At 42.4% G+C, this 25,519-nt stretch overlaps 1 protein-coding gene across 1 annotated transcript in view; it reads right to left on the bottom strand.

Moving 5' to 3' along the window:
- GDPD1 (glycerophosphodiester phosphodiesterase domain containing 1) overlaps positions 1-25,519 on the bottom strand; it is a 110,831-nt gene that overhangs the window by 20,322 nt on the left and 64,990 nt on the right. Inside the window, exons 3-6 of the mRNA XM_089656995.1 lie at positions 23,646-23,781; positions 11,240-11,285; positions 8,897-9,018; positions 1,577-1,666 (exon numbers count right to left, since the gene is read on the bottom strand). Coding sequence (XP_089513121.1) covers positions 1,577-1,666; positions 8,897-9,018; positions 11,240-11,285; positions 23,646-23,781 — 394 coding nt within the window. The remainder of the gene's footprint in view (positions 1-1,576; positions 1,667-8,896; positions 9,019-11,239; positions 11,286-23,645; positions 23,782-25,519) is intronic.

The raw sequence follows: 25,519 nt of genomic DNA, 5'->3' as shown, positions 1-25,519 counted from the left end.
AGCTCCACAAACAAATAATAATAAATGCACATTTTTTTACCTGCAAAAAAATGTGCATTTATTATTTTTTGTTAAAAGGTTAACTTATCCTTTAACATACAATACAGGGGACCAGCTTCTAAATCTTTAACACTTTCTAAGGCAGGCCATAGATGATTTGATTCAATTCCTCCACATAAACCGAGTTGATGGGGGAATGCCTCCCACAGTGCTATTGTGTTCTGCAGGAGGAAGGGGGGGAGTGGGGAGTCTTCCCAGCCAGCAAAACACAATCATTACTGCTGGTGGCTATAGCCACCAGCAGTAATCACATAAAAAAAATCCAACAGGCTGGTTGTAAACAAGTCGATCAATGGTTTGACTTCGGTACAATCAGCCTACCCATACATGGATAAATCTCGGCCAGTTCAGCTGGGATATCGATCCATGTATATTATTATTATTATACAGGATTTCTATAGCGCCAACAGTTTGCTCAGCACTTTACAATATAAAGGGAGACAATACGGCAACAATACAGTTCAATACAAGAGGGTTAGGAGGGCTCCTTGGAGCTTTCAATCTAAGAGTAAAGCTGGCTTTAGGACAGACAATGTTGAAATCTAGTTTACAAACGATAATGAGCTCTGCTAGCATGGTACAGACAGGGTTAAATATGACAAACACAGTTCCCCACCCCTTCAAAAACAAAGAGAACCAGGTAGGATTTTTCAGTGCTGGAGTCATCAGAAAAAAACCATCTACTGTAAAATGGTACACAACCATTCTTAAATATTTAAGTTCTGTTCTGTCAATGAGAACCCATGACCACTATAACATAGGTGTTATCCCAGTCTGGCTGCAAAAGTGAAAATACACATTAAAGGTGAGATCTGGGCTGGGGACAAAGTTATCCTTGTGGTGAGCCCCACTTCGCACTGCACGGGCTAGGTTCCTTTTTGTCTAGGGGATTAGAATAAGGATGAAGTGGCAGAAATGTGCTTTGTGGGTGGCCCTGTCTGCACATTCCCACCCAACATCTTTTGACTGAAAGATTTATTTATTTATTTCAGGTATTTGCATAGAGCTGTCAATTTACGCAGCACTTTACATATATATTGTACGTTCACATCAGTCCCTAACCCTCAAGGGGTGTACAATCTAATCCCTAACTCACATTCATACATACACATACTAGGGCCAATTTAGACAGGAGCCAATTAACCTACCAACATGTCTTTGGAGTGTCGGAGGAAACCAGAATTCTCGGAGGAAACCAGAATTCCCGGAGGAAACCCATGCAGGCACAGGGAGAACATGCAAACTACAGGCAGTTGGTGCCATGGTTGGGATTGAAAATGCAGGCACCGTCTGGATATTCGGACAGCCACTAGCGCCAGCTGTCAGAACACAAGTGCTTGCTGGAAACCCCTCAAAAGCTGTAGGAGGCAAGATTTTATTAGGCTACTGCACTAAACCACGTAAACGTGATGGTAGCTTTAGGTTAACGGGTTAACTTTGCCGCAGATCCCGCTTAGAACATGGTATTCATGGCTAAACCAATTCACTCCCAAGAGCCGAGTTAATGTGTTCTCACCTCTTTGTGGCACTTCTGTACAATTTCGTAGTCGGCATTACCCCACACTGTCAGGTGTTCTCTCCTGTATTCTCTTACGAGTTCAGACACCTGGGGAATATACAAAGCACATGTTAGAAGGAACATTTCCTCCCACGTTTACTTTCTAAAAGATCTTGGATAATAAGGCACAAAGGAGTTTCTGTCCTTTTAGAAAGGTTTCCTGCAGCTTAAATGGATGGAAATAAAGGTTCAATGGTGCTTCACCTAGTTTGCCCCTCTTTTTAGTCTTTATTTCCACAGTTCAAGAGAGATAGAACAAGTTATGTTAGTTCCACTCGCAGGTGGGGCATGCTTCTATAATCAGGCACAGGAAACATGTAAACGCAGTGCGTTTTTGGTGCATTTTTTGAGTCACGTTAATTTTTTCTCAGGTAACCAAGGATAAAAATGCATGTACAACGCACCTAAAACGCATATGTAGTTTTACATTTTAACGCAATGCATTAAAAACATGTTAAAAACTCAATATGCGCTTTCGAAAAACGCATTCCACAGATTTAAATGCAGTAATGTGAACAGGCCCCAATACACCTGCTGCCATTGCTGACTTTCTTCTGAATGTACTCGTTACCTGGCAGTCTACACTGACACACCAGCCTGAATGTTTGAGTTACCAGCAAACAACTTATTCGGGGAAGTGGGAATAAGTCAGAATGTCTAATCTGCTTACCATCTGCATAATACTTTAGGACTAATTTAAACTAGTTGTTGGGGGGGGGGGGGGGAATAAAAACACATGATTGAGCCACGTTTTACCCCCCCTTCCCCAGCCACTCCCCCGAAAGTGTTACTAAACCTGCATTCACTATATCTGGTCTCCCACAGTGCACAGAACATGGAAATGCAATTATTTTAGTAAATATAAACTGCTAAATACATTTTCTCATCAGCAGTTAGAGCAGTCTTGTGACTTCAGCTGAGCACTGGTTAAAGGTTGTAGGAGGAGTTTTCTTTTTGCTGTAGGAGAATGCAAAACTCCTGACCACTGTCTGGACAGTGCGAATTAGCCCTGTGCTGATCATCATCAGCAATGAATGAGTCTTGTGACTTCTATCAGTGTCCAGCAGAGTACATGTTAAAGCTTGTAGGAGGAGTTTTCATTCTATTGAGGATGCAGAACCCCTGACCTCTGTATGGGCAGTGCTGATTGGCCCTGTGCTGATCACATGCACTCTCCAAAGAAAAAAAAAAAAAAACCTCTCTAGCAATATACACCAAACTGAGTATGTGCAGAGTGACTCCACACGGTATGAAGAACACTGGAAGAAGGGGAGGATCAGAGAAGTCAGGATCAAACAGCATTTTTACACAATGCTAAGGATTAACCCCTTAGATTCCACTGTGAGTATTACAAGTATGCTTTACTACATATACAGACTGATTTTACTGTTGTAACACTTGCTGCAAAGGCAGTGGACAGCAGTATACACATCCTGTGGCAAGAATTTAACTCCAACATGAAGTTACAGGGCGGTAGTGAAGGCTTTTTGAGGTTAGAAAAGGCAGTGAGGAGGCAACACAATGGTGTTGACTTAGAAAAACTAGAGATTGCAAAATCTGGTGCAGTTCTGCATAGAAACAAATCAGCTTCCATGTTTTTTTTGAAAGCTTAATTGAACAAGCTGAAGTTAGAAGCAGATTGCTACCATGCACAGCTGCACCAGATTTGCACTCTCCAGTTTTAGTAAATCAACCCCAAAGCCTTCTCACCTCCTGTCAACTGCTCTCAGAAAAGTGATAAGACAGGGGCTGCTCTTCAGAGGGCTAATACTGATGTAAACCAGCCCTAAACGTCTAAAAGCCGGAGGATCAGAATGCCACGAAATGCATGTTGAATTTTCACCCTGACTGCTCAGATAATGGCAGACACTGTTTATATTCCATGGCAGGTTTCCTTTATTTAGAAAGCATCTTAAGGAGACGCTATAGTGTATCTGAGCACCACAAACCAAAAATGCTATTTAATTCATTTTTAATATTCAAAGAAAACGTATCCTTCCTTCCATGTCTCCATGATATATTTTGCTGAGAAATCACTTTGAAAAACACCCCCTAGCATTTTTGGCCATCGCAACCTTGAGTAAGGGCAGACAATTCATGTAGCATTTACTTCCTCAAATCCATCTGCCCTTAGATCAGGCATGCAGGCAGGAGGGTGTGCTTAGCTGAGAAAACCCCTCCTCCTCTCCTGAGATGTATAATATTTGCAAAGGCCTGGAAACCAGAGAAATAGTTTAGTTAATTCATTTACTAATGCTAGCAGCATAAAAAATAAAAATAGTCAATGCTGATTAAGAGAGTGAAGTTCTGCTTTAAATTTTTTAAAAGAAAAAAACCGCAAGAGGGAGCAGTCTCCTCGTGCATTACCGTGGACTCCCTTCTGCTGAGCTGAGCTTTGAGACATGGAGTCCGTCTCCCAAAACGCATCAGTCATTTCAACCAGGTATTGAACTAATCCCTAATTGTAAATCATCATCTTAGGCAAATAAATTAAGGTTATATATTTTACATTCATCAATTGGCCAGATGGTGCTTAGGGAAAACGCACCCTCGTCCAGTATAGATTTGTTATTTTCCAAAGATGATGATTTACAATTAGGGCTTAGTTCAATAGTTGATTGATATTGCGTGTGTTTGCGACCTTTGACCTACAGCCTTGGTCAGATAGGTACACTTATGGCTGGTTTTCTTGAAAAGAAGACTGATTTTGATTCACTTTTCTTGGAAGCCAATGAGGTATTCTCTAATGTGATACCTACTACATGTCAAGAAACGAATGTACATGAGGCATTGAGACGAATGGCCAGAATGGCTGGTTTTCTTGAAAAGGAGATTAATTTTGATTCACACTCCCTGGAAGCCAATGTATACATGAGGCTGTGACAGAGGGTAGGCAGGACAGAACACACAGAGTAGATGGCAAATGCTTAAAGCTTTACTGAGACAAAAAAGATGACAGTCACTCAATAGGGGGTTCGCAGGGAGGGGGAAACTCGCTGGTAGGGGAACAGCCAGAAGGGGCTAAAACACTTGTAGTCCAGTACGGGGCAAAGAAAAGGTCTCTGTAGCAGATTGTAATCCAACAGGGGGAGTAGGGGGGTCAACACTGGAACAATTCCCCCCTGGATTGGGGTCTCAGGCAACCGGCAGGCAAATCCCCCCTGGACTGGGGTCTCAGGCAACCGGCAGGCAATTCCCCCCTGGACTGGGGTCTCAGGCAACCGGCAGGCAATTCCCCCCTGGACTGGGGTCTCAGGCAACCGGCAGGCAATTCCCCCCTGGACTGGGGTCTCAGGCAACCGGCAGGTAATTCCCCCCTGGACTGGGGTCTCAGGCAACCGGCAGGCAATTCCCCCCTGGACTGGGGTCTCAGGCAACCGGCAGGCAATTCCCCCCTGGACTGGGGTCTCAGGCAACCGGCAGGCAATTCCCCCCTGGACTGGGGTCTCAGGCAACCGGCAGGCAATTCCCCCCTGGACTGGGGTCTCAGGCAACCGGCAGGCAATTCCCCCCTGGACTGGGGTCTCAGGCAACCGGCAGGCAATTCCCCCCTGGACTGGGGTCTCAGGCAACCGGCAGGCAATTCCCCCCTGGACTGGGGTCTCAGGCAACCGGCAGGCAATTCCCCCCTGGACTGGGGTCTCAGGCAACCGGCAGGCAATTCCCCCCTGGACTGGGGTCTCAGGCAACCGGCAGGTAATTCCCCCCTGGACTGGGGTCTCAGGCAACCGGCAGGCAATTCCCCCCTAGACTGGGGTCTCAGGCAACCGGCAGGCAATTCCCCCCTGGACTGGGGTCTCAGGCAACCGGCAGGTAATTCCCCCCTGGACTGGGGTCTCAGGCAACCGGCAGGCAATTCCCCCCTGGACTGGGGTCTCAGGCAACCGGCAGGCAATTCCCCCCTGGACTGGGGTCTCAGGCAACCGGCAGGCAATCCCCCTGGACTGGGGTCTCAGGCAACCGGCAGGCAATCCCCCTGGACTGGGGTCTCAGGCAACCGGCAGGCAATCCCGCTGGACTGGGGTCTCAGGCAACCGGCAGGCAATCCCCCTGGACTGGGGTCTCAGGCAACCGGCAGGCAATCCCCCTGGACTGGGGTCTCAGGCAACCGGCAGGCAATCCCCCTGGACTGGGGTCTCAGGCAACCAGCAGGCAATCCCCCTGGACTGGGGTCTCAGGCAAAAGGCAGGCTTGGGTGCAGTCCCCCTTCTTAGCTGGGGTCCGGGCAGAGTCCAGCCACAAGGGTCCCGCCGCAGCTGGGCTCCCTCAGTGACTGTGCAGCGAAGAAGATGACTGGAGCGCCCGGCATCAGCTTCTTAAGCTGATGCAGGACGCTCTCTGGTCGTCTTGGCAACCGGGGCGGGCCGGAGCTGGCGTGCCTCGTCGCCAGGCAACGAGGCACGCCCCCTGGACACGGGACGTGCGTCTCGTGAGCGCAACCTATGTCCAGGGACATCAGCAAGCACGGGAACTTACCGTGCCCGCACTGCAGATGACAGGGCTGGGGTGGAGTCAGTGTGACGCCACAGCCCGGAACATCCCTGCGGGAGGTTTTACACCTCTCCTCGGAGAGGTGTGAACCTCGTTACCTTCTCCTCTGCAGCCGCACCGGAGGAGGAGAAGATAGTGGCAGGGCTGGTGAAAGCGGCAGGATGAGAGGTGGAGGGGGGTCAATTGGCAACAGGGAGAAAAACAGGTTTGGAGACAGGGGACACAGCGAGGGGGGGGCCAGGATGACACTGGGCTCCTGGGGCATCAAAAAGGACCTGGTGGAGGGAATTGGGTAATGCAATTTGGGGACATGTAGCAAGCTGGCAGGGAAGAGGAAGCTACAGTAATTGAAATTAGGCCATTTGGCAGGAGGACAAGGGGGGACATACAGTAACTGAATCTGGGGATGTTTGGTACAAGGAATTAATAAAAGGATTAAGTCAGATTAATAATTGGCAGGGCCCCTATACCGTGACAGAGGCATTCAGACGAATGGCCAGAATCTATAAGAAACACACAAAATATGCTATATAATGGTATGAACAGTAATTTTGGTCCTTAATTAGTGGGGCATTAACAGTGGTTGAGAGCACCAGCAGTGTCTCTTGTGTTGTGGACTGATGTGCTGCTGTGATGCTGTGTTTTTTGTCCACAAGATGGCGTCTGTTGAGATAATGAGCATGTGCAGTTTTTTGTCCACAAGATGATGTCTGTTGAGGAACTGAGCATGTGTGGGGGCCATTTTGATGGCTCTCTCTATATATAGAGGTGAAACAAACGATAGATGCCATTTTGCCACCATGTGCAGCTGAACAAAACTTCCAGCCACTATGTGAACTATTTTATTCTTTATACTCCTGACAAAGCTCTGTTTTTTTGGAGCGAAACATGTAGAGTTTCCTTCTTTTTTTTTTTTCTTTGGGTCTTTCTGTGGGAGCTCTTTTTGAATGCACATAGTATTCACTCCCCCCCCCCCCTTTTTTTTTTTTGGAGAGGTCTGTACTGCGTTCTACAGTGCATCATTTGCATTCCTCAAGACAGTGAGGTATTTTTGTCTGGATATGGTGATGGATGGGGCTTATCCATGAGAGGCTGACATTTAAGCCCATGGATGAGTGTACCCATAGTACATATCTGTAGCAAGATAGATTATACTATCTAATTAGTTTTGTCCATGGGGTAACTCCATTTCCTTAACAGATTATATATTCAAGCTGATAGCCTTAAAATCAAACTACAGTGCCTCTCTGTATGCCGTCACTTCATCTAAAACGGTATGGTATTTGATTTGGTCTGGTGTTATTCACCATTTGGATGTAAGGTACATAATTGCAATGGTATCCAGTCATATTGTTGTGCGCAGTACATTCCACTCCAGTAGGCATTAATTACAGCTGAGCATACATTTTCTATATATTTAAATAAAGGTTATAGATTTTACATTCATCTATTGGCCAGATGGTGCATAGGAAAATGCACCCTCATCCAGTATAGATTTCAACTGGGTAGTTGTTTCACATGACCCCAGTTGTCGGGTACTGAAAGATTTGGATCCATGTTTGTTTTTATGGTCCTTTTGTGATTATGCACTTGTCAGTTATTTTAAATAAATACATTTTTTACCATGGCAATGCACTAGGAGAGTGCGCCCTCTTGTGTTTTCTTCTGTGAGTACTAAGATTCTCCGATCTGCAGAGAGCTGCAACTCAGCAAGTGACAGACATCGTGTTTCACTGTGAAGCATGAAGATTTGAGTGCTGCTGATATTTTCATTTTGATTCACATTTTTTAAGTTATACGATGACTACATATTGCGTTGTACGTTACACAAGATACTTTTAAACATAAAACTTGTGTCTTATACAGAAAAACGATAATGATGATTGTATAATTTCCACAGACAGATGGCTTTACAGGCATTTATATTGTATCACAGTCAATGATTCTTCCCTTTAATTACCTCGAACAGAAGCCTAATAAACAGCAAAGCATTAGCAGTCTGTCTATTAGCTGTATGTATTAAACACAAGGCCAGTAAACAGACTAACTTCTAAGAATAGTAAAGTGCAATGTGGTAAAGGCCTATAAACAAATATTCCCAGTTGAATTTAGAAGTCTCAGCAGAGGAAGACATACGTATTGATAGATACAAACTCCTACATGTGAAATCCCTCTTGAAGGCAGGATAGAGAGGAAGCAGTAGAAAGGACAGTTCACAGGAACTAATTATTAGGCTCCATGCACACCGGGCACTTTAATAATGCTGGTAATGTTAGCTGTGTAAAGTCATGTTAAAAAAAAAAACGTGAGTTTTTCAGCATTTTTAGCGTTTTTGCATTAGCTTTAGCCACTTTTTTTCACGGTTGCGTTTTTTAACTTTTTTTTTAAGAAAAAAAATTTTTTTTTGCTCAGAAAAAGTCCAAAAATGCTGGTTTGCCGTGTTTTTCAGCGTTAGAGCGTCTTTACAGCTAAAAACTCCTCTAGAAACCCACTAGTCCTGGGGTTTTTTGTTTTACAGCCAAAAACCGCTGATTACAGTCTATTTGTACATGGACAGATAGGATAACATGCTGGGGAGTTTACTGGCTGTAGAAAAAACCGCCAAAAGCCAAAAACAGCCGCTGTAAAAACATCCAGTGTGCATGAGGAGGACTAAGATACAAGTGGATGTTCCCTAAACTGTGCAGGCTACATGGGAAGGAAATGAACTGGCCTGCTAGAACTGCTGACTCTGCTCAAAATATTATTCGGACACTTATCTATCTTGGTTATGTTCTTTTCACATACCTTTTTCACAAGTACATCATTATTCACTTTGATGTCAATGTTGATGGGCGTCTCTGGAAATGCTTCAAACACATCTTTCAACAGAGGGATTTGCTTGTCTTCTCCGCCATCACAGCAACAATCTAGGGAAAGAGTATGCCATTGCTTATTACTGGGAAAATGTAAGCCAGTAATCAAACCATATTAGACCAACAGACACACAGTACAGTTGGGGGTGTGATTTGAATTGGACTTTTTGAAATAAAACAGACTTCTATATAACCATGCTATATGTTCACTAAAGAGACCCGGTTGCCTGACCATTCAGTTCAACAACAATCTTCCTGTAAGATTATTTGTGTATTTAACATATTTTATTACTTGTAAAAATCTCCCTTGGGTGCCACCATCTTGGATGAGAAGTCAGAAGCCCTAGCAGACTCTTACGTGACACTCTATAGCAGGGGTCTCCAAATTTTCTAAACAAAAGGGCCAGTTTACTGTCCTTCAGACTTTTGGGGAGCCGGATTGTGGCCAGCAGAAATATAAATTTTCCGGGCATCATTGGAAGTAAACAGTGGGAGGAATAATGCTCGTCGTTGGTGTCAGTAGGAGGAATAGTGCCCCACTGCTGATGAGATGACTAGTTGGCGTCAGTGGGCAATAGTGTCTTGTTTCAGTGAGATGACTAGTTGGCGTCAGTGGGCAATAGTGTCTTGTTTCAGTGAGATGACTAGTTGGCATCTGTGGGCAATAGTGTCTTGTTTCAGTGAGATGACTAGTTTGTGTTAGTGGGCAATAGTGTCTTGTTTCAGTGAGATGACTAGTTGGCGTCAGTGGGCAATAGTGTCTTGTTTCAGTGAGATGACTAGTTGGCGTCTGTGGGCAATAGTGTCTTGTTTCAGTGAGATGACTAGTTGGCGTCAGTGGGCAATAGTGTCTTGTTTCAGTGAGATGACTAGTTTGTGTTAGTGGGCAATAGTGTCTTGTTTCAGTGAGATGACTAGTTGGTGTTAGTGGGCAATAGTGTCTTGTTTCAGTGAGATGACTAGTTGGCGTCAGTGGGCAATAGTGTCTTGTTTCAGTGAGATGACTAGTTGGTGTTAGTGGGCAATAGTGTCTTGTTTCAGTGAGATGACTAGTTGGCGTCAGTGGGCAATAGTGTCTTGTTTCAGTGAGATGACCAGTTGGTGTTAGTGGGCAATAGTGTCTTGTTTCAGTGAGATGACCAGTGCCCCAAGGGCCATATAAAGGCAAGCAAACAAGCCGGCTTCCCAGCCCTCACCATAACAACAGCGGCCCAGCTCCTTAATGCTCAAGCTACTAAATGTAGCTTACACACTAGGCTAAACGCCAACAAAAACGCTAAAACATTAGTGGTTTTTGTCCAGCATTTCTAAAGCAGTTTTTAGCTTTTCTAGTGTGCATGAGACCTTAAAGTGTTACTGAGCCCAGGACCCTGCATTCACTATATCTGGTCTCCCCCAGTACACAGAACATGAAAGTGCAATTATTTTAGTAAATATAAACTGCTAAATACCTTTTCTCATCAGCAGTTAGAGCAGTCTTGTGACTTCAGCTGAGCACTGGTAAAAGCATGTAGAAGGAGTTTTCTTTCTGCTCTAGGAGGATGCAAAACTCCTGACCACTGTCTGGACAGTGCGAATTAGCCCTGTACTGATCACATGCACACAACAAAAAAAAAACCTCTCTAGCAATACACACTAAACTGAGCATGTGCAGAATTGCTATGGTTCAGTCAGTCTTATCAGGAGATAGGTTGTGGACATTTGAACAAGAGGAGGAGCAGAGAAGACAGGATCAAATGGCCTTTTTATACAATGCAGAGGATTAACCCCTTAGGTTGCACAGTGACAACAAGCATGCTTTACTACATATATAGACTGATTTTACGGTTGTGGGTTTAGCAACACTTTAACCAGGCAGGTTAAAATTTTCTGGGTTACTAACCAGACATGACCAAACTATCTGGTGTAATAACCAGACAGGATACAACGACCTGGGCAAAACTGTACTGGCACATACAAAGAAAAACAAGCATACACTCATTCTATGGGCAGCCATACACACAATGTCATTGTACTATCATTTAAATTGACCAAAATTCTGTAATGAGGACAAGCCTACATAATCCAATCAATCTCTATCCAATCATGCAAGCATTTATGTTACAAAGATATCAGTGGATCTAAAGGAGATTTTACAATCAGATTGTATAGCGTCTAGTCATCTTTAAGCTCTTTTCACCATATAAACTAGATTTATCTCCATTGATTAAGAGGCTGGAACATTGTGCAAATTCAGCATTCCTCTTCTTCTGCCACTTTAAAATAATGAGATTACCTTTTTCGAAAGTCACATCTAGTTGAGACAAGTAGGGAGGCAGATCCTGCAAAGACAAACATACAATTAACGGCTAACCCAACAAGTCTACAAAATTACTTAATACAAACAGTTGTCAGTACATGTCACCAAAATCCTAATCACAGTGGAGTATGATCGCTGTGGGAGCCACTACTTCTACTGTGTATTTTAAAGAATCCCAACCTAACATTTTATTAAAGGTGAGCTTCGGGATAAGTAAATATTTTCTAAATAGAAGAGACCTGTATTTTTAAATGAATTGTGTATGTCTTCCAGATCTGTGCAGTAATCCAGTGTGACACATTGCCTTTGTGCAGGAACCTCCTGTACTAAAGACAAGTCACGGCTGCTCTCTCTACTTGTGCAGGGTAACTGGTCTTGTATCCACCCCCACCCCCCATAGTTTTTGTAGGCAGCCTGTAGTGGGTGGAGCCTGCGGAGTCTCTGTACTGATTATGTACAGCACAGTGATGTGATGTCATGCTACTTTAACAAAATAATAACTGGCTTTGCAAACTTATGAAGGTCAACCTTGTGCTGCCATCTGCTGGCGTATTACAAAACTAGCCTTGAAACTTTTTTTTTTTAACTTTTATTTGATTTTCCAATATAAAAAGAACAACAAATTTGCAAAAATTATTTACATAGACCCATTCACCATCCCCCTAAAAACTCCTCCCCCCAAACCCCTCCTCTTCCTCCCCCCCCCATCCACATCCTCTTCCTAATCTATGTCCTCTTCTGTTTCTGTGCTTATCTCTATTTCTCCAACAATAAGCAGGCCATAGATGGGTCATTTATCGGCCGAATTTTCACCCGCACGAAAAATCGGCTGATAATCACGCCGTTAGTGGGGCCAGCCCGTTGGCCGTTTTTCACAGATCTCATTTATTTTTATTGCTCATGGTGGAAAATCCATGAAAAACGGACGTTTTTCGTGGACATTGGTGGCAGCATCAGCAACAGGGCCAACCGATTTTTCGTTTATCGGATGATAAACGGCCCGTCTATGGCCTGACTTACTCTCCCTCAAAATCAGAATTAAAACTCTCTTCTGGTTTCTAATTTTCTCCTCCCTTACCCACCAGTTCCATATAACTTTCAGAGGTTTTAAAATTTCACCCAACTACACCAGCTTTTCCTGAATTTTTCCATTTTATCCTCTATATGACATAATTCCTTCAACCTATAAATATTTTTGATTTTATCAATTCTTTAATTTTTGGTGCTTCAGGGACCTTCCAAAACTTGGGGATCAGACTCTTAGCCGCACTAATTCAATGATACAGTACCCTGTTTTTATATAATTTCAGGGAGGGCTCAAAGTTATAGAATAAACAACTCCAGGGATCTCTCGGAACAATTATCCCGCATATCGCCTGAATATATTGGATTATTTCCCTTCAGTAATCCTGTATTTTTGGACAACCCCACCATATATGTGCCATTGTACCCCTTTCTCAACATCCCCTCCAACACAGAGGTCAGGTATCTACTTATTGTCTGTGAGCTATGTTTGGTGTAATATACCATCTAGAAAGACAGTTATAGTTCATCTCTACTATGCTCATATTTGTCACCTCATGTGTACATTTAAAAACTTTATTCCATTGCTGTGCACTCAATTCTGTTCCAATCTCTTTTTCCAGTCTTGAAACTTTTTGATACCACCTCGTATAACTTAATAAATAAGATCTTGCGAATCAGTAGACAATACAAAGTCAACCAGTAGTCTCTGAATGAGTGAACAATTACACACTGCATTAAAGTCTATAGGTTGGATCATGCTACAGATTACCTGCCAGCAGTTTTTATAACTGGAATTTGAAGCATGCAGATGTCCTACTAAGCTCAAGATTTTCAGTGTTGACATGTAGAAAAGGAAATGCTCTGAAGTTGTCAGACATGCAGAATTTTTAGGAGAACATCCCCTTTTCTAACAAGATCACAAACATAAATTTGCCGACATGAAACTGTTTCTTGTGACCAACAAAAGAGGCTCATTGCATAGACTGTCCTCAGTTACGGTAAAATGAGACAGCAAGCAACTACCCAAGGTCAACTGACATTACTAGAGAGCAATTTCTACACAGGCATGCCCCAGCATGGCCCAGATTTGAAAGAAGTATATGCCTCCGAGGCCATGTGTCCATAGGGCTTTGTGTCTGCATCTCAAGTAATATAAATTGCTTTTGTCTTCAGACTGCCTGCTCATAACACTAACCCTCAAAATCTTTTCTCCCTAGAACCAAGCTGATGTTTATAGGGCTGGTTCACACTATAGAAACGCAGTCCAGATGCATTCCGGATGCGTTTCTGCATGCCCACTTTTTAAACATTTTTGGCGTGTTCCAGTGCATTTTTTATGCATTCCAGTTCATTTTTTCCCTCTCTCTTTTTCAATTTAAATAGAGACGTGCACTCCAGTGCGTTTTTGATGCGTTTTACCACATTCCAGTACAGTTCTGTGCACAAAAAATGCAGCCTGTTCAACTTTTTTTTCAGCAATCGGAATGCACTGGAACTACAAGCACTGATGTGAACTATGACATGCGGGATGACTTTCTGTCATTTGGCCTTTCATATAAGTAGACAAGACACAACCATTCCACAGGTTATTAGGACAACTCACTACATTCTTCAAAGCATGTTGAAATGTGCTTTGAAATAGCTATTGACTTAAGTAACTATATGTTGCCCAAGTTAAACTCAACATGTTATCAGTAACACAGTAGCAGTGCGTTTTACCGCATTCTGGTACAGAAAAAAATGCAGAATGTTCTACTTTTCTTCTGCACCCGGTACGCACTGGAACTGCAAACATTGATGTAAACTGTGACATTGACAAACCATATAACCTACTTTCTGTACGTTTTGGATGCAGAAAAAAAAGCAACTGAAATGCATGCAGTGCGAACAGGCCCTTAATCTAGCCTGAGCACAGCTGGAGGGTTTTAGAGGATCACACCCAATACAATTTGATTGTGCAATCTCCTTTAGATCTACCATCAATTAGGACCTGCACAATGGACTTTAAAATGAATTTTTTGTTAGGGTTTGTCCTCATATTTTATTACACTTTTCGAAATTCTAATGGAGGAGATTTTACAGAGATTGCACAAACAGATTGCATAGTGTATGGACATTCAGCTTTAACCATCATATAGGATAATTACATGCGGGATGACTTTCTGTCATTTGGCCTTTCATATGATAAGTAGACACGACACAACAGTTCCAAAGGTTGTTAGGACAACTTTCTACATGCTTCAAAGTATGTTGAAATGTGCTTTGAAATGGCTATTGACTTAACTATATGTTGCCAAAGTTAAACTGAACATGTTATCAGTAACACAGTAGCAGTAATTGATTGAACATTTAAATTGTGACACCTATCATTTATATTGGGACTGTAGTGCTGCCTGTGTACATCCGGGACAATGGATCTCTGTTATAGGCTTGTGTGTTCCTCTGTGTGTCAAACAATCAGGAAATACAATCATCCGGCACAATCTATGGAGATTTTAGGACTAAACTATACTGAGGATTTTATTCTTGTACCACAATTTGTGGAACACAGATTACAAATCAGAACTCCATCCAAGTGGTTAAAACACTTATCACATCAAGCCACAAAAAACAAAACTGGTGCAACACAAGCCGCACATATTATTGCAAAAATAATGTTTCAAGCTGAATTTTAAGCAAACTGCTCCTGCACACGGGTGGTTATGCCCATCGGCATTAAATACTGTTTTTGCGCACAGGTGCAGCTCCCAGGCCTCTTGCCTGTGAAAACCTGTCAAATATACTAAACCAAGATATTTGCATGATTTGTACCACTAACCCCTCCCTCCTAGATTGTAAGCTCCAAGGAGCAGGGCCCTCAAATCCCTCTTGTATTGAACTGTATTGTTGCTGTATTGTCTCCCGTTCTATTGTAAAGCGCTGAGCAAACTGTTGGCGCTATATAAATCCTGTATAATAATAATAATAATAATAATAATAACCAAGAGGTTCTTGCGTTTAGGGCCATATGTGTTCAAGGGCAGGAATTCTGCATTCAGGGCATACATCTTTAAACACGTACAACCTCAAATATAAGCTGCTGCCAATGTGGCTGGGCACTGCACCTGTGCCTTCTGGGCACCAGAAAACACCAGGATTTGGCACAGATAGGCCAAACTGCCCATGTGCATGCAGCCAAATGCACAAATTAAATACATACATGTTAGAGCTGCTTTTAGGTGCTAAAGGATTTAGATTTGTTCCCATTTTATCCTGACACTGCTCTGCCATACTACACAGCCCTTTCTGAAAGGGCAGATGGTATGTTTCTCTGCTTCAGTTCAGTAATACTTACACGTCAAATCTTCTCTACCACTCGTGAATGGACAGTGAAAGAAGAAGCAGCATACTGATGAGCTCACTTATCTGGCACTCTGCTTACTCTGCATCAGGAATGCCAAACCTGTGGCCCCCAGAGCCCTCTGATGTGGCCTGCAATCTCAATCTAGGGAAGAGCATGCATATGCTTTCGAATGGTGGGTTGGCAAGCCCAGATTACCATCAACAGGTTGCCTACCCACCATCTCAGAGCATCAGAGCGCATAGAGCCAGCAGCGGAGGAAGCAGGCAGCCCCAGAGGGCGCAGGAGCCACATATGCCGATGCTTCCATTATAGCCCCAGCTATTTTCCCAGGCATAGAGTGATGCCAAGTGCAGGAGTTTTGGTACACTTTCAGAAAGTGTGCCACACCCGCTAGATGTAATAGAAGGCTATGGCAAAGCGCAGCTAACCCACAGAAAAGCTGCAGGTGCACTGTGCTGCACCCATTTTGCAGGTAAACTGCAGTGCATTAGTGTGAAAGCAGCCTTATAGGGGCCTCAGGACAGTAAGGGCTTGTTTACATTTGTAATTTGGGGGGAGGTAATACCCCATAGTTCATTGTGGCCCGCGACCGGTTACCAAATCATTTAAGTGTCCCTCATTCTTCAAAAGGTTGAGCACCCCTGCTTTGCATGATCTTTGCACTGCAGCACAGTCGACTGGCACCTGGTAATGCTTTTTTTTCCCCATTTGAGGACTGTACAAGGGAATGAAGTAGGCGGATATGTGTCAAATTTGAGAACTTATACTACCTCTATTTAAAAAATTACATTCAATGAAATATTAATTATAACAGAGCCACATTAATTTATGATTTTAGATCTCCCTTGAGTTGAGACTGAGGAGAGGAGAACCTTTGGCCTTTTTTCCCTGGGTGCTAAAGGTTCCTGGCACTAGCTCTGAGAGCCACTCTTCACAGTTCCAGGACATTGTAAACAGGGGTTTCTTTACATTCAGCCTATCTGAAGTCTGCTATGAGCAACATGTAGCCAGCATTGTCTCCATTTACCTTTACCATAACAAAGTCTCCAGTATCAGAGCCATAAAATGATTTTAACTTTTATAGCTCTGTTTTGAACAAAGATTCTGGTCTATGTGGCCATCAGCTTAAATAAATATTTGTCATTTTTTTTAATGGCTAGTTTGATAGTAGGGTTAAATTCCATGTCTGTGCCTGGGTTGTTTTTATCCCAGGTCCTCTGCCACTAAACAGAGGACATAAAAAAACTATACGTATTTGCTTGAATTTCAGTAACAGTAAGCTTTAAAGCCCAATTCCAGGAAACATTAAATGCAAATATTGCAGTGTCTACATTATCTTACTCCTAAGTCTTGATTACAAAAACATCCTGAACCATCCTGCAATGTAATGGATCGAATTCAGTTTCCTCTATGAGCAAAGCTAATTTTCTGCCCTGGGGACCCAACATATTTCCCTGATCATTATCTTCTTGGGCACTGGTCCCCTCACTACTGATATAAGTTCTCCTGTCTATGAGAGGGGACCAGGCTGGTAGAAGTGTTGTCTCCACCAATATGAGATCTACAGCATGTAGGCAGTGAAGCTTGAAGAAGGACCTCAGAAAGTAGAGAGAAAGTTGGCCACATGGCTGTGGCTTCAGGTATGTTAAATGGGCATTTGGATAGTTTTTTGGTATATATATATACAGTCATGGCCGAAATTGTTGGCACCCTTGATATTTCTCCAGGAAATCATGTATTTCTCACGAAACGTATTGCATTAACACATGTTTTGCTATACACATGTTTATTCCCTTTGTGTGTATTGGGACAAAACAAAAAAAGGGAGGAAAGAAAGCAAATTCGACATAATGTCACACAAACCTCCAAAAATGGGCTGGACAAAAGTATTGGCACCCTTTCACAACTGCGGATAAATAAGAATGTTACAAGCATGTGATGCTCCTGTAAACTCACCTGGGGCAAGTAACAGGTGTGGGCAATATAGAAATCACACCTGAAAGCAGATAAAAAGGAGAGACGTTCACTTAACCTTTGCATTGTGTGTCTGTCTGTGCCACACTAAGCATGGACAACAGAAAGAGGAGACGAGAACTGTCTGAGGACCTGAGAACCAAAATTGTGGCAAAATATCAACAATCTCAAGGTTACAAGTCCATCTCCAGAGAACTAGATTTGCCTTTGTCCACAGTGCGCAACATTATCAAGAAGTTTGCAACCCATGGCACTGTAGCTAATCTCCCTGGTCGTGGACGGATGAGGAAAATTGATGAAAGATTGCAACGCAGAATAGTCCGGATGGTGGATAAGCAGCCCCAAACATGTTCCAAAGACATTCAAGCTGTCCTGCAGGCTCAGGGAGCATCAGTGTCAGCGCGAACTATCCGTCGACATTTAAATGAAATGAAACGCTATGGCAGGAGACCCAGGAGGACCCCACTGCTGACACAGAGACATAAAAAAGCAAGACTACAGTTTGCCAAAATGTACTTGAGTAAGCCAAAAGCCTTCTGGGAAAACGTCTTGTGGACAGATGAGACCAAGATAGAGCTTTTCGGTAAAGCACATCATTCTACTGTTTACCGAAAACGGAATGAGGCCTACAAAGAACAAAACACAGTACCTACGGTAAAATATGGTGGAGGTTCAATGATGTTTTGGGGTTGTTTTGCTGCCTCTGGCACTGGGTGCCTTGACTGTGTGCAAGGCATCATGAAATCTGAGGATTACCAAAGGATTTTGGGTCGCACTGTAGGGCCCAGTGTCAGAAAGCTGGGTTTGCGTCCAAGATCCTGGGTCTTCCAGCAGGACAATGACCCCAAACATACGTCAAAAAGCACTCAGAAATGGATGGCAAAGAAGCGCTGGAGAGTTCTGAAGTGGCCAGCAATGAGCCCAGATCTAAATCCCATTGAACACCTGTGGAGAGATCTTAAAATTGCTGTTGGGAAAAGGTGTCCTTCCAATAAGAGAGACCTGGAGCTGTTTGCAAAGGAAGAGTGGTCCAAAATTCCGGGTGAGAGGTGTCAGAAGCTTATTGATGGTTATAGGAAGCGACTGATTTCAGTTATGTTTTCCAAAGGGTGTGCAACCAAATATTAAGTTAAGGGTGCCAATACTTTTGTCCAGCCCATTTTTGGGGTTTTGTGTGACATTATGTCATATTTGCTTTTCTGCCTCTGTTTTATATTTGTTCCAATACATACAAAGGGAATAAACATGTGTATAGCAAAACATGTGTTAATGCAATACCTTTTTTGTGTGAAATACTTGATTTTCAGGAAAAATATCAAGGGTGCCAACAATTTCGGCCATGACTGTATATATATATATATATATATATATATATATATATATATATATATATATATATACACATATATATACACATATATACACACACACACACACACACCAGTGGTTAGTTAGGTAGGAGTGATGCCAAGATCCTTGAGTTTATAGTACATGGGCCATAAGCCTGCAGTACTCCAAGCTAATAGTCTAGGGTGCAGGAACAGGTGGCCGGATTGTTAAACAAAAAACAATCAGATACTTGGACAAGCATCTTTTCAGCCACCATTTACATTCAATATTCAGTGCAGGGCACTGGGTTTCTCCATTGCTGCTGTATCATCAGGGATGACTAGAATATTTAATGAGAAAATCCAACCCTCCCAATCAATTGCATGGTAGACACCATTCTTCAGAAGTTCATACTCCATACATAGAAATATTACAGAAAAATACAAATCTTGTGCAATGTTTATCTGTGTAACACTTAGAAGCTTTTTGGTGACTTGGCTATAGCTCAGCAAATACAGCTAGCTAGCCTATACATATTGGGCAGTAGTACTAGAGTTCACAAACTCCCAAACGACTTTAGGTCACCAGAAAGATCTTGAAGAGGGGTATCCCACTTCAGGAATCTATTGCAAAACATCTACAACAGTTCTTAGAAATAGGTCCTTTTTATAATTTATTTAACTGCAGTTTCATCTTTTATTTCTTGACCCCCTGGGAATATCTTTGCACAAATTTCCATTTTAGGTTAATATTCGTATACAGTTATGGTGGGAATTTACACCAGGAAAACTAACATAACAAAATTATTTACCGTATATATGCAGTCTATTTATGGGTGTATATTTCCATATCATCTGAGCTCAGCTTACAGATAATTCAGATATTATGAAATGGGTATCATTACAGGCAAACTACAGCAGATAGTACAACCCACAAAATATATTTTACAAAATGTTAAAAATGTTAGGACAAAGGTGGTACCCATAGGATGCAAAAATGCATGCACCTCTCCCCACTACCCCTAGCTCTTCAGTTAGGCAAAAATGAACACAAATTTAAAATGTTTATATACAAACAGTAAAAAAAAAAAAAGCTAAGGGAAGAGAATTAAGGTGTTAACATTTTAGTTAACCCCAACTATTTTTTATTAACTACAAATTTTAGATTTAAAACTACCGGTATTTAGGGTTTCCTAAAATGTTACTCTTATAAAGCATTTTTTAAATTTCGTGCTACAAACATCAACACAAATTGAATATTATTATACAGTATTTATATAGCGCCAACAGTTTGCTCAGCGCTGTACATTACAATGGGAGACAATACATGAGACAGTACAGTAACAATACAGTGCGATACTCGAGGGGTTAGAGGGAACTGCTTCTTGGAGCTTACAATCACATTTACATACAATTGATAAAAAAAATTGGCAATAAAATTCTAAGACAAGAAGCAAATAAAGGAGTTAATAAAAATGAACCAGAGTTCACTACGGTTAAATAAAAGATGAAAATGTTTAATTATAAAAAAAATTTTATATTTAATTTATTTTAAAATAAATTATGAATGAAAGCTACAATAACTTGTAATAGATTACAAAGGAATAAACATCTGTGAAATCATGAGTTCCATGACCGCCAGGTGCTGTGCATTGATTATCATGAGCCTATTGAGAGTGTGCAGCTGTCACAATGACAGTGGAGTGCGACTGGTTACACAGGGAGAGCAGTGATCTCCCTGTGTAATTTGCAGGGCTGAGATATCAGGTTGACAGTTCAGTCCAGCACAGTGCAAGAAACGGCCGTGCAATGCAGAGTTAGAAGAGCCTTCTGTTCCAACTCTGCCCCCGGCAACATGAAACCAAAGGCAGGTTGTTTTTCTGTCTCGGCCTGGCCCTGCTCCCTTCATCTACCTACTACTTTTTCTGCTTACAAGCTTTGGGTGAGGCTTTCAAACCTCAAAGTAAATTACCTAGTAAAACAAACTATGACCAACAGTTCTTCACAATGTAAATATATCCTCATTAATCATACATGCAAACTTTAAAAAACTATAAAAAAATAAAAAGCTAGCCAATTTCAAATGCACAAGGTGAATTGACAGCTGGAAAATGAAAGTAAGGATTTGACAGGTTGCTATGGGCTCATACCAGGGCACTTCCCTGATAAAAAAAAAAACAAGTATAATTGTTCTGCTGTGGCAAATGAAGCTTTTTAAAATAACGCTCTATGTAAACTATAAGTAGGGGGATTTCTGCAATTGAGACAGTATTGTTAATGTAGAAAGCAGTGGGTAGGACTAGGTGTGGCCAGATTCTGATTGACAGGCTACAGGCAATTGCAATACCCCCCGCGACATCTTCCTATCCCTCTGTAGTACTAGTGGGCAAAGCCTACATGAGAGTGGCAACATTGCTTTGAATTTAGGAGCAGTGCAGCATTGTCGTCACACCATCACATGGAGCTACATTAGGTGGACTTTACTGGCAGATCAACAGATATCTGTGGGACATTGTAAAGGGATTAAAAAAAACTGTAAGTACACATGAGCCTTTATTAATAAATGTCTCGACATGCATTCAAAGCTGAGTAAAGCATGCAGTTTCTCCAGCCACTATCTGAGATAACAGCCAGCAGGCGGTTGGATTGTGTCTGCGCGGCCAATCGCCTTGTAAAGTTTACGGTCGACCTAAGTATCCTTGCTCTATAGTGGACACAACTTTGAGGTTGATTTACAAAAAGGAAAATTGACTGTTCACTTTGCAAGGGAAGTTGAACATTGCAAGGGAATTTTCCCCAAAGCTTCGTGATTGAAGTGAAGCTTTGCTGACTTCTGCAAGCCATAGATGAATCAATTTTATTTTCTTCCACCACAGGTGGAAAGAAAGAAAACCGCTTGATTCCCCTATCAGAAGAGTCAGTGTTCATGGGGAAATGTCTCCTGACTGTGATAGACTATTTAGCACCCTAGGCAAGACCAGCTACTTACATTCCCCCCCCCCCCCAAAAAAAAAATAAAACTTCACCTGTAGTTCTACTTTGCCCCTCCTAGCACACATCCGCTTTCCCCTCAAATGTTCCACCCTAGCACAAATCCTCTCCCCCAAATCCCCCTCCTAACATAAATCCCCCCAATCTCACCTCCTAGCACAATCCCCCCTAAATCCCTGCTCTTACCACAACCCCCTCCAAATTACCCTTCCTTCCTCCCCACCCAAATCCCCCTCCTAGCACAACCCCTCCCAATCCCCCCTCTTAGCACAACCCCCCCAATCCCACCTCTTAGCACAACCCTCCCAATCCCCCCTCTTAGCACAACCCCCCCAATCCCACCTCTTAGCACAACCCTCCCCCCCAAACACAAATCCACCCAATCCCCCATCCTAACACAAATCCCCCCATCCCCTTCTCCTAACACAAATCCACCCAATCCCCCCCCCCCAATTTCACCTAGCACAATCCCCCCTAAATCTCTGCTCTTAGCACAACCCCTTCCAAATTACCCTTCCTTCCTCCCCACCCAAATCCCCCTTCTAGCGCAACCCCTCCCAATCCCCCCTCTTAGCATAACCCCCCCCTCAAACACAAATCCCCCCAATCTCCTCTCCTAGCACAAATTTCCCCCAATCCCCCCTTCTAGTACAAATCCCCCAGTCCCCCCTCCCAGCACCAGTCCTAGATGGCTGCCTAGTTTGCCTAGTGGTAGCACCGGCCCTACCTGCAATGCTATTGTGTTCTGCTGGCAGGGGGCGCGGGAAGCCTTCCCAGCCAGCAGAACTCAACGATTACTGCTACTGGCTATAGCCACTGGCAATAATCAAATGTAAAAAATCCAACAGGCTGGATGGACCGACTTGGGTACAATCAGCCTGCCCATTCATAAATTGAATTTTGATCCATGTTTGGCTAGTTTTCCATCATCCAATCATGTGCCAGCAAAAACGATTTTTTTTCTTGCACATGACTGAGTATTTTTCCCCACATTCACTAAGCTCTGAGAAAAAATTCCCTTGCAAAGTGAACAGCCTGTTCGCCCTTAGTAAATGAACCCCATTGTTTTCATACACAAATGCAGGATGAAGTTCTTTGCTTGCCAGGGTTGCTCTTTAGTATCGGTCTAAAATCAGTTTAACTGTGCATTAAGGTAAATCTAGCCTTTTAATGAAATCCAATTTGTTAAATGGCTTAAAATTAAGACTGCACGATGACACAATCGGAGTAGACTAAGCAGATGGGCAGCAGTTGAAAACTTCATTAGGCTTACAGATCGGTGATGAAAGCTTTCACTTAACTAGTTCAAGAGAGCTTTGATTCCTCATAACATTACATCAAAATGCACATGGGTGAAAAGATTACATAGCCATGAAATTTGTGTGCATATTGTTAATTATAAGTGACGGAGCTTTGTGCAGACTAGAGCTGGTGGGACAACACGGTTTCACAAATAAGTGAAGAAAGTAAAGACACGGTACACAGTTGGGTGTGCATTTGACATTCTCATGATGAGTAAGCATGCTTGATGGGATTTGGATGATACTGGGGTTGGTACTTTTTATTTATTGGACTTGCTCACCCAGGCCCACTTTCACTAAAACAAGTCTAGATACATCTAGATACCTTAGCTATGATAGTCATTCATGGTTTTGCTCACGTAAAAGGTAGGGAAATAATTTAAAAAATATGCAAATCCAGAAGCAGACGTGATACTCACACAGTAGTCCAACTCTGATATACTAACACTGACACCTGTAGACCTCTTCAAATTTCCATCATGTGACACTACAACCTGTTCATCTTTCGTAAGATGACAATCAAGTTCCAACATATCTGTTCCCAGACGGACAGCACTGAAAAGTGAAAAAACAAAAGAAAGGTTAGGTGTGCAAATATAAAGAATTGGAATTACACACAAAGGCTGGTGTACAAAAACTTGAAGGACAATGAACAAAAAAAAAAAAAGCCACACAAACACAAAAACCCTCTAAATTGGTTGTAATGGACAAAAAGAACCCAAACACTTTATTTCCTCCCTTTTTTATAGTTCACCCAGCAGTGTCCCTGCAGGCTTTTGCCTAATTTATATTAAAGTGACCAATTAGCTGGATAAAGAGCAAACAGTTGGCGCATACACCTAACGCATTATCCAAGGTTTATAAAAACATTCACACAGACGAAGCATGAATAAAAAGCTATTGCATTAAGAAGATGGCCACAACGGCAGGCAAGGTGTTCCAGCTGCCAGTGCGGTCTAATGGCTGATGCGTTTCGGGGACGAGTCCCTTTCCTCAGAGCTGCTGACCAGCCTCTAAGACTGGTACAGATGTGTAGTGGATAAGGAGGACCGATGGTTTTTACAATGTTGCTGCTGATACAGGCTTTTTATACATACTTCGTCTGAGTATGTTTTTGTCTTTTATACCTTTGAATAAACTTTGGATAATGCACTAGGTGTGTGCGCCAACTGCTCTACTCTTTATCTAGTGGCTGATCTCCCCGTCTCAGGAGGGCTGCACCCCTGAAGCATCTTCTTTTGGTTGCCTCTGTCCTGGTCCCCTTAGCTTCCCTTTGGCTGTCCATTTCCTGAAGCGCGGGAGAGTACGTATGTACCAATTAGCTGGGCCCTTACCCAAGGCACTGTTTACGCAAGTAGGGTTCGATTTGGTTTTATTTAATCTCTGCTTCTAATCGCTTATAAAATAGAAAAAAATGTTATAGAATTATGATTCCATTGCTCTTTTAGATTCAAGCCTCGAGGTTGAGATGTAGACTAGTTAATGTCAGCAAATTCACTACCCTGCAGACTGCTGCTGTGACAGTAAGGCTACAAGACACAGTACATTTGAGCTTCACTGGCAATACCAAGGAAAAAAAGGACACTGACCCTTTCCAGCTCACAGAAGCACTGTCTTGAGAACTCAGCACAAATGTGACAACACTTTCAGATGAAGAACTTTTCCTTCTTTTTGCAAAAATGAAAGTTGCTCGAGAAGTGCACTCATCAAAACTTCAGGTCAGATCAGTACACAATATCAGCATGCAGTATGTCACATTAACTAGAGAGGGATTTTTTACGACCACTAGAAAGACTATTTTGTAACAGGTTATTCCTTATGCATTACTTTACTTTCCCCTTTAAACAAATAACTACATTTTAGACTGGGAAAGGGGGCTACTATGCTATGGGGAGCAAAAATTGTTCAGCATTATGCAATTAAACGTGAAGGGAAAACTATAATCAGTGTGGGCAAATTTAGGTATTTTCTGAGTTTTATAAGTAGATGTTTTATATCTTCTTAATATACTATACATTCTTTTACTTATTTATTACTATACATTCTTTATTTTATGACTAAACATTTACCCAGCAACAGTAAAGTATTAACTGATTGATTGATTGATAAGTGGTATCTTATCTGGCCTGAACTAGTGAATCTTTCAGTCTTCACAGTCCAACCCTGCAAAACATTTGACCTGTGGCATTCATATCTATAAACAGCGCCTGCCAATACATCAGTTCATTATCTTCTTTTGCCATGTTAAGTGTGGATCCTTTCTCAGCAATTGCCAACGGTGTAAGCTGGTATC

Source organism: Staurois parvus, unplaced genomic scaffold, assembly GCF_062004578.1.
Source record: "Staurois parvus isolate SC_StPar_1 unplaced genomic scaffold, SC_StPar_1.0 ptg000029l, whole genome shotgun sequence".
Taxonomy (NCBI): Eukaryota; Metazoa; Chordata; class Amphibia; order Anura; family Ranidae; genus Staurois; species Staurois parvus.
This window is presented reverse-complemented; position numbering and strand designations above follow the sequence as displayed.